General features: G+C 33.8%; 1 protein-coding gene across 1 annotated transcript in view; it reads right to left on the bottom strand.

Moving 5' to 3' along the window:
- Positions 1-16,055, bottom strand: part of CCDC141 (coiled-coil domain containing 141) — an 83,192-nt gene that overhangs the window by 10,936 nt on the left and 56,201 nt on the right. Inside the window, 10 exon segments of the mRNA XM_072041028.1 lie at positions 739-911; positions 2,764-3,111; positions 3,113-3,351; positions 3,353-3,646; positions 7,209-7,286; positions 7,948-8,052; positions 9,887-9,996; positions 11,159-11,342; positions 12,904-13,086; positions 14,285-14,425. Coding sequence (XP_071897129.1) covers positions 739-911; positions 2,764-3,111; positions 3,113-3,351; positions 3,353-3,646; positions 7,209-7,286; positions 7,948-8,052; positions 9,887-9,996; positions 11,159-11,342; positions 12,904-13,086; positions 14,285-14,425 — 1,855 coding nt within the window.

Consider the following 16,055-nt stretch of genomic DNA (forward strand, 5'->3'; position numbering starts at 1 on the left):
CTTTATGCTAAGCATTGCTTACACAAATCCTGACAATTCTGGGTCAAATCTCTGTAGTGCAGATTATCACATCTCTGTTGGAACTACTGCAGCTTTTATTTGTGGAGATGACTCTTTGGAATAAAACTGAAATCTAAATCTGATCTATGGCAGTACAATCATGAATATTACCATTTTATACTAAGCTTTACCTTACAGATAAATAATAAATAAATAAATAAATAAATAAAAGGTAAATGAGAAAAACATCATTGGAAATAATAAATCTTATGTTTAAAATAAAATTATATGCCCTCCTCCATCCCCAACAAAAATTGTATCATAGAAAGTATGTTGATCTGAGTGCACTATCTGGGTGTATTTTGACATGTAATAGCCATTAAAACTGTTTTCAACACTTCATATTGCCAACATATTTAGAATACAAAACAGGGTCTTAAATTTTAGAAAATCTTTGTAACTTATTTTTATCTCAACATCACTATGAGAAAGAAAAACAATCCTATAATACTGGTATTGAGAAACAAGCAATATATCAAGTGTGACACAAAAGTAGTTTGGTACAGATGGCGAAAGATTCAGTGTAGGACAATAAATTTCATGTTGCTTTAGCATGTGAGAATTAAGTACAGTGCAGTCAATATTGTACTTTTGTGAACAGCCAGTACATTAGTGATATGCTAATATAGATGACACACAGCATTATCCAGTCTATTCTTGTAATAGGTGGCCTGTTACCTTTCACGTGGAGAATGGCACTTGATGATATGGTGCCACTAGAATTTTTAGCCCGAACAACATAGAGCCCAGCATCTTTATCACACACCTTCTGAATGAGTAAAGTATGCTTTTTCTCCTTTTGTAAAAGCTTTAAGTGCTCATCTGCAGTCACTTTCTGGCCCTTCTTGTACCTGAAGCAGAGAGTCAGTTTTCACGTCAGATTTGTATCATGTATGTCAAGCAGAAACTTCCAAATTAAGAAAACCTCTACAACACAAAGTTGGCAGCAAGAGAGAGTTCACTGTCATGCTCTCAATCCTCATTTTTCCAAGTTATATATGAATATAGATGCATATTTAAATTACTCAAATTGTTGGAAAAGACAATCTTAACACTAGAAAATGTGGCTCTGAAAATGTTTTTCCATGGACAAGTCACCCAGTTATCGCACTGCAGTTATCAAGGAGAGTAGCACGAAGACCTGTCCCCTCAATTTTGTGCTGAAACATTGTTGCCAATAAAGTGTTCAGTCAATCCATATTCAAATCAGGGGAAATAGCATCTTAAATGCACAAGCAACATACAAACTTTCTGTCTTACAAAGAACTACATAAAGAACAGTCAGGGACTTATTCCTCCACCTGAGCCCACTTACGTTTACTTAGTTCACATAATAGACAGGATAGAACAACATAACCTGATTTATTTCAGAAAATTGGTGATCACTTGAGAATCAGTCACCAAGTATTGGTATTGACTCCTGATTTACGAATTGGAAGTGAGAGAAACTTCTGGCTCTTCTTGCCTGATAGTGTTTCAGTATATGCTGCTTTTAACCTAATTCAAATGCAAACGTGATTTTCCAACTATATATCCAACAGTGTGTACATCAGTACAACATACATGGTATTGGTGTTACCATACTTATTTTTTTCTCACAAAGATTAATTTTCTATTTTCATAACTTTATTGTTTGCAAAATGCTTTCAGTTGAATGTTATTCTTAAAAAGACCATGTGTCATCGGTATACATACTTTTGAGCTAAATTAATGCTTTCTTATGATAAAACAAAATTGAAGGTACCTTGTTTCACCAGCAATACTCCTCAAAGTGTAGAATAATTGGATTTAAATTAAATTTATTGATACCAAGAGAGTATACTGCCAAGGCTGCACAGTCCAGTATTTTTCTCAGTGCTATAGAATAAAATTCTGCTTACTAAGAGCTTATAGTTTACTTGTTTTGCCCTCTACGCAATATATATATTTTACATGTGTACTATTAGAAATGTCTTCAAGTTAAGATTATTAAGAGGCATACCTTACTTTAATTCATTAAAGGAAGGCCTCCACTGTGAAAGTCTAATGGAATAAGTGACAGAACGGCAAACAAGGTAAAAGTTTATGAAAAATAGGCCAGCAAATACAGGACTAACACTGAAGTCTTGCAATCCTGCCTCCTCTTTCAGTCCCTGTCTATCTTTGCATGGAACTTTTAAAAAGTCATATTAAAAAATGTTTGTATAACAATATCTGTATTTCTCACAATAGAGTATAAAGAAATCTAATTAGACATGTAGCAATTCAAAGTGAGAAACAGAGAGAGCAAGTATTTCATATAAAATGGTTACTCACAGCGTAGACACTAGGGTTTTGTTTTTTTAACCTGTAACCTCTCCTGGTTTTGACAACTCTTTCACTTCTGTATAAATTTGTGCACACCTATACACAGTGACTATAAATATTTGTGTCTGTCTGTATATTGTGGCAAGTTCCTGAAACAACGAAGATGAATTACTTAAGAATGTTGGATATGCTTGCATGTGTTTGAAACTCTCATTATTCATATAATTAAGTACAGAGAGATTATTTCAAGTAGGTTAATTGTCAAAACAATTTTTAAAGTGGGAAACATGCAGAACTGTGGAGTGGTAAGGATACAAGCCATTTATTCTAGTCTATAGATTAATGAATATAGATATAAGTGATTCAATGTGCTTCACTAATAGGTATATTTAGTTTTTCTTGTTATAAGCTACCCACCATGTCAGTGTAGGCTCTGGGAATCCTGTTACTTCTACTTCCAAGGTTACTGGAGAACCTTCCATGACGGTTACATTAGACAGAAGCTGGGAGAAGTTAGGCGCCTGTCCAGTTAGGCTGGCCATGCTGTTCTTTTCTGATGCACTTTTAATCTCTTCTCGGGTAACCATCTGCCTCTGACAGCTTCTGGTGGCGTCTGATTGAAACATGAAACCTGAGAATGCATCAGGCAAAGCATGCAGCCTGTCCTGGGTTTTATTACAGTTATTCAAGTCATGCAATTGTTCTTGTGCTTCTGCCATGCTTTTACGAAGTTCAAGGTGTTGCAAATGTGTTTTGCACACTTCTCATGCTATATACTGGTTTGGCATTCACTGTGCAGGAAGCAGTGCTAGCCTCAGATATTGCTTGTAAACTATAAGCTAAAGGAGCTTCTACTCTGACTTTTGGATCAGAATCTGCTGAAGAGATATAAAACTTCTCAAACTGATCAGATGGAATTTCCATTCTAATTTTTGTAGCATCAGCATAAGTAGAATTTGTTAAGAGATCAGATGCTTCCATCAACTTTTTACCAATAGTGTTTTTTTTGTATTTGCAAGCTATAGGAACTGGCATGCAGATTGTGCGAACTACAATAGCACTGCTCTTCTAGCTCCGTTTCAGAAAATAAGACATTTGATTCTGGTGTCTCAGAAAGCAGTGGCAAAGAGATATCATCAGGTGATATACACTCATATTCATCTCCAGAGGGTATTTCTTCTGCCAGGAACTCAGTCTGTAAGCTCTTCTCTTTGGCCGAAGATAACAGCTCTGTATCCTGTGAAACAAGATCCTTACCAGCTGGGCAGATAATTGGAATATCAGCCAATTTATTCCTCTCCTTAAATTAGGAGTGGACAGAAGAGAAGCGAAAGAAGAAAAACAGAGAGAAAGAATGAGTTACTAAGCATCACCTTTTCATGTAGAAGCTATCAACAATATTTGGAATATTTCCTCTAATTAAGCTTAATTATTCTGAGAAACAGGAAGAAACACGAGGAAAGGATAGTCATTAGAAAAGTTTGCAGAAGTTAACTGGAATTTCTGTTTGGATGGACTAGCAGAAAACATAGTAGAAGAACTTAATACAGCAGTAACAATAAAAGTACCTCTTCCTGTAAACAAATGACAACGTGGATTTCCTGCTCTTTTTACAAGAGCATTTGTAGTGTGTGAGTGTGAAAGGAGATGGCACAATGACGTCTCAATGGAAAACGGTTACATAACAAAAATAGATTAACAGCTAAGTAACTGGACTTCTGTTATTTGAGTCATTGGTCATATTCAAAATTTAAAATTAAATCTTTAAGACATTTTTTTCAAGCATTTTATCTTTTCCTTATTTTGTGACAGTTGTTACAAGACCTTGTTCAGATATTAACACAAAATTAATTGTAAAATTATTTTTTTATTTCCTTGAACCCATCATATTTTACAAGTAATTGGATTTATCATGAGTGCATTCACTTCAATTGCAAAACATCAAAGACATTTGATTAATTACTGCCTGCCTCTTGAGTTTTGTTTAGTGTGTAACCACATAGTCTGGCCTATCAGGCTTCGTTTGTGTCATGGCTCACAGCAAAGTTGTTCACAATGTTTCTTATGTACTCTTGTTGTTCTCTTAAAAACATATTTAATCCAATAAGCAATATTTCTGTCACCTATAAACTGTTCAGTCAAAGGTATGGTGTGGTACACCAGGTGTCTTTGCTCTCCAAACCAGACCTCTTTGGCAGTACCCAGTACACAACTGCAGCAGCACAGTTCTTTGGACTTTTGTTTTGTTTTATTGCTTTATAATAGAACCTAATCATTGGAGCACTAATTACCACAGTAAAAGAAAAAAGAAGCAGAACCTTACATGCACACTTGATCTGTATGTATGCACCCATATCTGTAGATATGGTAAAATTAATACAGATTTTTTTCTAAGTTAATAAAATAATTATTTAAAACCCAGGTGACCCTTGCCAAATATGCAAATGAATGAATTGAAGAAAGTTGTTTTTTTTTTTTTTTACAGTGTCTATTTTATCTAAAACATTCATTTCACTTATAAGATGAAACTCAAGTTTGTGTATTAAATGCTTTCCACATGCATGCTCTGATGAGCACCAACTCCCAAAATATCTCTGAAAAGGAATACATCATGGACATAAACATAATAATTCTCTTTCCAGTTTAGCGAAATATGTCATTTTTTCACCTTTCCAATTACTAAGAAAAAAATATAAACACTTGAGTTGCTTCTTCACTTGGTATGTATTCAAAATTTTTACCGGGTTTCTAAATAATTGTCAACTATTCCTAGGAAGTAGTTATTTTTAGAAATAGATTTCATTTTGCTTATAAAAATTTCTTGGGTTTGCAAATTTGTCACCCAGCTCTTTTATCCTTACCAGTATTGTTCTAAGTAACCATGTCAGTCATAAGCCTGACCAGATTTGCAAGTCTTTCTTAAATTAAGTTTTAATAGACACTTCGGCAGCAAAAATCAGGCTATTATAGTTTGAATTGCAGTAACAAGTTTAATAAACCAAACCTAATTAAATATTAAGTTAGGAGTCTCAAGAATATTACATTCTGAGCAGGTATAAGTAAAAAGCATGGGTCAAAATGTCCGAATTGACAGTTTCTATTGTCTGAATGAAGTTAATGATCCAGATCCATCCTATTGAAGAGCATATGCATATGTGCACACATTGGCATATGTTTGGGCAACTATGGGAAAGCCAAAACAATGTTGGAGTCCTCCACTAACTAATCTAGTATCCTAGTGCAGGGCTGTGCTGCCAGTTTCATGGTCAACACACCTAGGGGGCGGACTACAGAATAGAGCAGAGTTATTCGAAACACTGCTGCAAAATGACCCTAGGGAAACTGCTTTTGTGCTGATGAAAAAAATTGCAGGTGGGCAGTGAGCCAACTGTCAGACAGGCAGCATGAGGTCTTTCAGTCCTTGTGTGATACCTGCAATTAAATAAGCACGAGAAGCACCCACTTTCTAGAGGGTGCTACTTATTACTGAAGCAAAATAATACTGCAAAAATAGCTTGCAGAAGTGCAGACAAAAGTATATACTGTTGTCTCACTGGAGGAGAGGCTGAGAGTGGGCCAGGTCTTTTCTCAGAAGGGATGAAAATGGAAGACAGAAAAGCTCTAGTAAGAAGAAGCTACTACTTCTTTAAGTGAAGTATGGAGTGATGAAAAGATCGGAGGTATCGTAGTTGCCATACTTCACATCTGATATTTGCTGTTCTGCATACCCTTCACTTCTTCCATTGACAGCTGATGCACAGTCTGACAAGGACTGACAGGGTTGTGGCCTTGCAAAATAGGAAATAGAGCTATGGCCATCTGCTGGGTGAGGTGATTTTCCGGAGGGTGGCTTTTTTGAAACAGACACAAAATTCTGAGTAAAATCTAGGTTACAAGTCAAAGGTGAAACTCTCATTGGCTTGAAACAGAGGTGACAAAGTTAATTAAACTCAGTTTTGTCTCATCAGCAGAGGGTATTCTGTATTGAACTGAAGGGAATGCTAATGTTAGTTGAATCTCTATTATACATAGTTTAATGTCTTGTAATATTGGTCTACATTATCAGCTTGCAAAATAGAAATTTTAGGGCTCTAAATCAATTGCTAATGCATCCTACCTTTGAAAAGACTTATATATACACTACCATCCATTCATATGCTCATGAAAGATTTCACATAGTGAATTATTTACTTTTGCAGACCAAGACCCCAAGGCATCAAAATGTTCTATAAGATAAAGGAATTAAAGTCAATTATATTTTTTATTTTTATTTTTGTAAAGCCTAAGACTACATTTATTCATTGACAATCTGAAATCTTTCACATTCATTTACCATGTATTTGTAAATAAGACATTTGTCTTCTAGAACTTTTACCATTCTAATACATACCTAATTTGTTTTTCTGCATGATCTTCAACATGCAATTCATACTTCAGAACTTATGATCTCTGTTGCATGGAATTTTGGCAACTGAAATGTAACTAAAGTGTTTTGATGTGAGAGTGAAGTAAACTATTTGATGTTGATTTCTGCTGTTTAGTTGAGGTATAATGTCATACTAAGAATACAGCAGATTGTATGATGTCATCATACTGAACTACTGACAGCTGTAGTTTTGTCCCATCATGTTTTTGCTATGACTGCTTTTCTATTATTCAGACTGCTGAAAAAGTGAGGCAATTCTGGCTTTGTATTGGATTTCTAATACTGTAATTAAGAGAATCTAAGCTCATTAATGTCTGTAAAAATGTGTTATTTCTGACAAGCAATGAAACGAGGAGTAAAATTCCTTTGAGAATGCACAAGAATGCCCATCAATATGATTTTAAAATAAATAAATCTCAACATGAAAAGCAGATACCTGCTTAGTGTTGGTAGGAGTCATGTTTCTCTTCTCAGTAATGTTTTTTGAAGTTGTAAGCAATATATCTGATCCCGTCTGAAATGAAAATGTTTAATTTTTTTTTTTTTCTGATGAAGACCTCAGTGATTCAAAGTATCTTAATTCCCACCATTATTTGCTCAAGTTCTAAGCTATGAGTCTTCTATTATAGCATATTACTTATAATTCAAATACTTCCATACCTTGTTAATAGAGGTTATAAGCCTGTTAGGTTTCTGAGAAATGCTAACAACAGTCTCCTTTATTACTTCCTATACTCCCTTAAGTTTCCCTTAAGGGGAGTGCATTCCTCCTTCCTCAAGAGAATGGTCAAACATAAGATGTCTTTGTTATGAATACTGTGGCAATAGTACCACATTGGAAAACTGGTAAAAGAGTATGAAAAGAAGATTTTCAAAAAAATAAAACTGTTTCTTCTGTTAGAGGAGGATGAGAAGATGCATAGATGAGTAAAAAGGCTAAAAAAAATAATAAAGTGAGTAAGGAAGAATATATGCATTGGATGGAAGGCAAAGGGGCATCTAAAAAAAATTGAAATAGAAATTAAAATACCAAGAGTACACTGACAGCATTCAATTTCAGGGAAGCTCAAGCCTGATAAGTAGTAAAGTTTCCAGTAATACACAAAATCTTTGAAGAAATATAGTTCTGGTAAAAACAAATACAACAATAATTAAAAAAAAAAAATCGAACTGACCTGCTGCTTTTTTTCCTCTGCTTCATCTATAACAGTCTTACATGCATCTTGGCTATTTCTTTCTTCTTTTTGCACGGTAACCAACTCTTCAACACACTCATCTTTCTGCCATGTGAAAAGAAAATTAAGGTTATACACAACAGAAGAAAGTACTTAGTACTCATGCTCTGTACAGTGGTGTAGTTAAACAATAAAAATAGACCTGTCCTTTCATCAGGGCAGCTGTATATGGCTTATGGAAAAATATGCCACAAAACCTGATTTATTCATTCCTGCATAAGAAAAAAAAAAAAAAAAAAAGCATTTTTCAAAGCTGAGGGGATCTTTTTCAAGGTAGGGAAAGCATAGGACACTAAAGACTGAGGAACTCAAGTACATAGCCAAGAATCTGAGGAACCCATTTGTACCTGATATAAGGAAAGGATAATAAGGGATAGGCAATATGACATTTTTCTTTCAATTTGTTAGTTTAAAAATGACAGGAAATTGAATTACTAACCATGGCATTGCATACTCATGGTGTCAATTTGTCTGGATAATTTGCTGAATGATTTCTCATAAGATTCAGACATCAATTATTGAGATGCAGTGGAAAACAATAAAAAAATATTAGTTTTAGAATCTCAGAATACTCTACATAGTACAAAAAAATCTTTCATCTGAAATAAGTTGCATAACTACTCTCTATTGCAGAAAATTCCCTTTTGATAATATTCAATAAGTATTTTTTATTCATCTCCAAGTATCACATAAATGAAAGGTTAAAGCAGTCAGTAAATAGTTTATGAATGATTGTGTGTGAGGAAAAAGAAAATGTTCTCCAAAAACCTCTGTTAAAGGGATAACTTTACATTTATCAAAATCAATTGAAGTATTACATTGTATTCAGCTAACAAAACAGATCAAAAGATGAAGCCCTGTTCTGACAGAACCAGGTGCTACTGCTCTGCACAAGATACCATTTTGTACCATTATGTATATGTGAACCAGAAGGAGAACCTCAAAGAAGCTAATTGTTATTTATATTCATTTTTCTTTATGCTAGTAATGAAGGGCAAAGTTTCTTTCCATTCATTTAATGATTTTTGAAACTCATTTGTACTTTTGGCATCTCTTACTGCTTTTAAGTGTATTAAAGGATAATTCGAATGTTGATCGGTTTTTATATTATAAGAAATAATGAAAAATTCCACAAAATAAAAGTGAAACAGCATTCAACATAAACAAAACAAGGATATTTAAGCCTCTAACTCTTCTAACTTCACACAGTTACCCCAACATCTATTGCTGAATGTGGTTTGACGCATTACTTTGAGACTGCGGGATGGAGTAGACTGAGTCATTATTTCAGAAATCTATCCCTCCAACTGTCTTCCATAATTCTGGCTTAGCTGATACATTTTACCTAGATATGCTTAAAGAAGCATAGCAGAATACAAACTAATACATTTGTTGTTGTCTTTATAAGTCAGGCTTTTTAAATTTAAATGACTTTGGTTTTAACATGATTTGTATTTGCAATATATTAACATGATACTTTTTCCTATTATGTAATAAAATACATCATTTTGCATTCTATAGATCTGGCAGTTATCTGTATTTCAGTACCAAGGGAAAAGAAATATGAAGAAAGTATTTGTCTAGGTATTGAAAGAAAGAAATTGTGACACTTTCCCCTAAAGGTTACTTGAAAGCAGTAACAGGTCTGAAAGAAGTCCAGGAAACAAAACAAAACAGAACAAACAACAACAACCACAAATGAAAAAAGGCACACAATGAGTATTTAGTGTCCAAAGAAGTATTATTTCATTGAGTTATAATCATTACTTCAGGTAATGGAAAAGTGAACCAAGAAATGTCTCACACTCCCATAATAGATGACAATAAACCTGGTATGTTCATGCAGATGGAATATATTCTCCACATAAAAGAAAAATACCTGAATCTGCTTAAATTCTCTCAGAGATCTACACAACTCATCAACAGAATTAAGAATTTCTTTGTACTTTGATACAGCTTTTTCAACATACTTCTTTCCTTCTTCAAAACCTGAAAAGGCAAAATAACATAAAAGTTCTTTTATGAAAAACAAAACCCCAAATGCCTCAAACACAAGTATAACAGTCAATATACATTATATCCTCCATATAATGCAATAATTTTATTTTTCTCTGTGCTTATTTTTGCTGGAGTTCTATGATGCAGAACAATGTGTTTTCCTACCTATTACTTGAGATTGGACCTCACAGTATCCGCATGCCTTCTGTTGGGCTTCTCCTTGATCTTACTACTGTCTGATAAGTGACATTGTTTAAAAAACCCACTGCCCTCAAAGCATCTCCTAAACTATTAGACCAATTATATAGCCAGAAGACACCTAGATCCCTGCTATAACAAAAGATAGAATGGAGAAGAGAGTATGAGAGGAGGGAAGGTAAGAGTAGGGGAGGGAAGGAAGGAGGGAAGGAAGGAGAAAAGGTGATCAGTTCTCTAAATAGTCTTTTTGACATAAAAATAGAGGAATTTAAAAACACAGCATTGAAAATATATTATATTTACTACTTGACTTTCTAGGCTACACTAATGTGTAGCTATCCATCCTTTCACATCTGGATGGATACCTTATTTTTGGATAAAGTTAACTTCAACAGTGTAAAAAGATTTTGAGCTGGGGAAAAAAAAAAAAAAAAAGGAAACTGAAGCTGGCTGACCTTCATTCTTTTCAATCAAGTCAACATTACAAATCAATACAATTGCAAATTCAATATTTACAGAAAAATCCACTTTTTTTTTTTTTTTTGCTAATAAAGTTGGCAATCACATTCCACTAGCTATTTACAATATTCATGTAAAAATTCACCCAACATTGAAGTATAACTCTCTCATATATTTTGACTTCAAAGGGTTGGTCTATTATGGATTACCATAAGCCACGAAGCCTTGATTCCAAGCCCCAAAATATTACATGGACATCCACATTTAAATTTCAGGGCGAACTCAGTCTGTATATGGAAACACAAATAGCTACCAGACTATTTAGTACTTCCATATTTCTATATTTTAGGTGTTTGTTTTGAAGTCTTTCACCTCTTCTAGTCAATACTTTAAAACACCTTTTCTTCTTAAATAACAAATCCAGGAATCCTCTTCCTTCTGTCCTAAGCTACTGTTTCTATTTTTATTTTTTCAACATTTGCAGACAGCTCCTCACCATATAACTGTTTAGCCAGGTCTATAATCTGCTGAACTTTTTCTTCTTGCTGAGGCACTGTAGACTCAATAAACTTAATGAATTGCTTGTAGAGAGTCTCTATTGCTTCTCTTGTTTTGCATTCTGCAGAATACTTGCCAACTCTAATGACTGTTGCACTCACATCTTCAAAGCAAAATTGACACTAAAGTAGATTGAGAAGGATAAAACACTATTATAATGAATAATTATCAGCAGTTCAAGCTTTTGTAGAATAGAGTGGACTATTTTTAGACTTTTTTTGTTTTCAGTGGCATATACTATGCCTTAAATACTGTGATTACAATTTAACCTGGAAAACATTTTTTTCAATACAAATACTGTTGTAAGTATTAATAGCTGCTACATTTTCTTTAATCATTAGATCCATGAAGTTATTAGTTAAAGCTTTTGCAACACGTTTTATTTCTGAGTTCTTTCTATTTTGTGCATCTACTGTCTAATTTCACAGACTTCATATCATGGCCACAGTTATACCTGTGTAAGGGCAGCAAGATTGCTTAGATTTAGCCTGCTGGCAAACAAAGTTACTTTCAGCAGCCATTAAAGATGCTGAGAATCTTTCTATTTACAATAAAGGTCTTTAGAATGTACCCCTAATAAACAATTTGGTTAACAATAACAAGTTTGGTTAACAAGTTTTGGTTAACAATACCAAGAGAATTGAATCTGGTACTCACTCAGTATCACCTGCATTACACCATTATGGCAAGCAGCTATCAGTATACTTAATTACCATTAAAATCATTTAAGACTGTGCCTATCATCTGAAAGAAAACAAGTAAAAGGTGCTACTTCACAATGAGTAAAAAAAATCTTGAAGTTTATCTCTGGAAAGTAAGTTCTGCTCTCCAAATTTAAGACTGGGCAAGGCATATGTTAAACAATGAAAATGCATAACTTAAATTTCTTTGCTAACAACAGCTGACACACTTATGTGATCACTAGACAATGAAAACATGTTTTAAAACGTACTTTAGTGTTGTGACCCATAATTAAGGGATTTTATTCATCAGCCATTTTGATGAATTTGGAGATTTGACCAGTGTTATTTCTAAATATAAACAGTGATGACAGGAATGTGCTCGACTCACAACAGATGCACCAATGCAGTGTGGTGCAAGGGAAAATGCTGTTACAAACTTTAAAAAAATATATGGCAATATTAAGTTAGAGAATTCCCCTCAAAGACTTAGACTGTGCTACATGTCAAAAATAAATAAATAAATAAATATATGTTTACCAAGCATGAGTATTAAAAAAAAAGGGTGTTAAGATTTTGAACATTTTACATTTTTGTTAATTGATTGAATATTTTAAATTTCAATTCCAAAATTGCACACTTCACAGACAGCTCTTCCTGACAACTGGATATTGTGATAACCTGTCTCTTGTCATTTGGCTGCTATCAAAGAATGCCCCACAATACACCTACAGTAAATGAGCTCAAAAGTATGATCACAGCTAAGACCACAACCTGGTCTTATGCGCAGCAGTGCAAGAATATAGTCAAGTTACATGTTTTTCCTTTTTTTCTACAAAGTTACAAAAAAAAAAAAAAAAAAGAAAATCTAGATTTTTAGCAATACTTTGGAACTTTCCAAACCTTTGGAAGTCACAAATTCTACCTGTATTTATAAGTACTTATTTACCCCAGTCCTGGATCGCTATTACAGCCATAGTGAGGATGTCAGGTTTACTAGTACCTCTTCCATTATCTGTTGCAGTTGTTCCATGAGATTCAGATTTTGACTGTAATCCTCCACAACTCTGCCAAAGTCACTCAGCTGTTTTTGTAACTCACTAATTGACCCCAAGAGGACTCTACCATCATTTCCTGCAGAGTCAATGAATTTCTTCTCTAAATTATCCATCTTCTTTTTAAGAACCTGTTTAAAGATGTAGCAATGTTAAACACCACAAAAAAATATTTCTATTTTTAGAAATAAGTTAAAAGAGTACGAAAAATATACAAATCTAATTCTCTTTCCAAGTTTTAAAATGACAAGTATAATGTGCATTTCCAAAAGCAAAGCAAATCTACAATGTGATTGAAATCAATATAATTATTTGTTAAATATGGAATTGAATTGAATTTTCAGTTTATAGACAAATATCTCTGGTAATAAAACATGGGATCTTGAATAAAATAACACTGACTGAATCTGCAAAGTAAAAAAAAAAAAATATTACGAATCCTTCAGACTTACTTCAACTGAATACAAGTCAATTTAAACCAAGTCATTTTTTGCCCCACAATATTAGCATATTGCACAAGAATCTGATATTGGACATTATACAGAGCAATGTGCTGTGGTTGATCCTGTTCTGTCCAAGGAGTTTGGACTAAATGATCTCCAGAAGTCCATTTCAACCCCACTGATTCTGTGATCTGAATTTACATTTGTAGATAAAATCACCAAGAAAGGAGAAAGAAAAGTTTTTAAAAGTAATAACAAAATAAATAGCAAGAATAGAATCATAGAAGCTACTGAAACCTTGAGAAAAACTATGAAGGAGGACACTGGCAGTGCTAGCTCCGGATACTAAAAGGATAATTTGGTTACTAAAATGGTCACTGGAGGATTTGGAAGAGGAGTTTCCAGTGAGAAGGGCTCTTAGGTGCCATAAGCATGATCAACTCTAGGCAATGGATTCAGAGAAGGGCTCTGAAAGTTTACATGATGAAATGAGAAAGGAAAACGGATACAAAAGGGAATGTGCTAATTTGTTCAGAATTTTGATAGGATGTATGATTTGGTTATTTATTTTAAGGAGAAGGAAAACGAGGTCACACACTGTGATGGAACAGAGGCAGGAAGAATAAAAACTTATGCAGAAAAAAACAACAGGATAAACAGGATTTAAAAGGACTGAACTTTAGGAAGTTAGCAATTGGGATGAGATCATTATACTGAAGAATTAAAGGAACAGAACAATGAAATATGTCAGTGACTGAGACAGGGGGATGATACCAAACAGTGAAAGGGAAACTCAATACATTTTGTGTTATCTCTTACTGCAGAGCACAAGCCATTTCAATTCAACCAGTCAAGCCTTTATCAAGACTGATATTTCTAGTATTACCTGTATTTTATCAGCATATGTATCAACTTGCTGAATATGTATTTTAAGGGATTTCAAATTTCGAGCTTTTTCAGTTTTCTTGGTATAGTTAAACTTCAAATTGTTGAATTTCTTTTTGAGATCCTTAAATGATTCTCTGAGCTGAAAAAGTAAGCATATTTGTCAGTAAAAAAAGAAATCAGCACACTTCCATGTATTTTTTCCATGAGCTTCTTGTCCACAATCTGAACACTGAGAATTTAATACAGAAATTATTAACACTGTGCCATCTCATAAAACATCCTTATTTCCTCAGATTTTTTTTCTAGTAGTGGAAACTCAATCTTGCTACATCAAAATTTTTGCAGTCTGACTACTGAGTATTGTTTCCAGACTGTCTGAGTTAAAAAGGTTTGACTCAAAGGTTGAGATCCTTGCTCAGACAATCCTGTTCTAGAGCTTTCAATGACTTCAACTACAGACAGGTGACTTATACAAACAGTAGTACATTTGGTGGAAATGGTAGCTGTGTAAATGTATACACACATTTAGTTTGCAGAAAAATATCATTTTACTGGGTTTGGGCAAGTATATTTGTATTTACAAATAGTATCTTTCTCCTGCAGTACAATATTTCATTTATGTCTTTTTTTTTTTTTTCTTTTTCCCCAAATAGGAATTTATCACTATACTGGGAACTAATATTCAGTAGTCAGAAAAGTTGATATATTTATTAGGACTTATTTAAAGACTAGATGAAGTCTCTCCCAAAATAAATTGTTCAGTGATTCTATAATCCTTATACTACAGCAACTATGGACAAATATGTAATAAAATTTGTGGGGAAATAAGATGGAAATAAATAACAGTTATTAGCAATGAATAAGACTGGAAACCTTGCTTCTGAAGAGGTTACACAGGTGCTCAATTTTACAATGTCCAAACATTTCAGCACAATTATTCACAGCATACAAAGATGAATCTGGTTCTTTGCAGAATCAGAATGTAGATTATATGAGCACCTACATTTTAAGTAACTGTTCCGTATGGTAGCAGAGTGACTCCACCTAACAGACACCCAAATAAAATCTATTACCACTACATAAACATGGTACTATGACAGTATTTTTACCAGTTAGCACTGGCTTGGTAAAGCAAATTCAACATAAGTGGAAATGATTACTGTAATAATATAAATTATGAACTAGTAGCTCTGATAATGAACTACTAGTGCCTTTCTAGACTTTTCAGGGGGACCTATCAGCTGAGACTTCCTCAGAGAAACTGTGGATGCCCCACCCCTAGGAGTGTTTAAGACCAGGTTGGATGGGGTTTTGAGTAACCTGATCTAGTGGGAGCTATCCTTGCCCATGGCAGGGGGGTTGGAATTAAATGATCTTTAAGGTCCCTTCCAACCCAAACCATTCTATAAGTCTATGAGATAATTAATATTACATATAGTTCTGCTATTTTTTCTGAAGAACTTTTCTGTTTTCTATATTTTCTTCAATCTATGAAATATTTTAAAAATTCAGATTGATAGAAATAATACTGATGAAGTTCTAGGAAACTACACTTTCTTTGCTAGACAATTTACCAGGATTATTTTAAAACACACCAAAAAGAAGGGTTATACACGATCAGTACTTGTAAAGACAGTATTATTTACCATGGGAGCTTTAACTCTATTTCTTTACCATAACACACAGCATATTTGCATTTTCTTTTATTTCCTTTTTTTTTTTTTTTTCTCCAAACTCTAAGTATCTGTTTGCTTAATTGTCATTGTATG

This window comes from Anas platyrhynchos, chromosome 7 (genome assembly GCF_047663525.1).
Source record: "Anas platyrhynchos isolate ZD024472 breed Pekin duck chromosome 7, IASCAAS_PekinDuck_T2T, whole genome shotgun sequence".
NCBI classification, from domain to species: domain Eukaryota; kingdom Metazoa; phylum Chordata; class Aves; order Anseriformes; family Anatidae; genus Anas; species Anas platyrhynchos.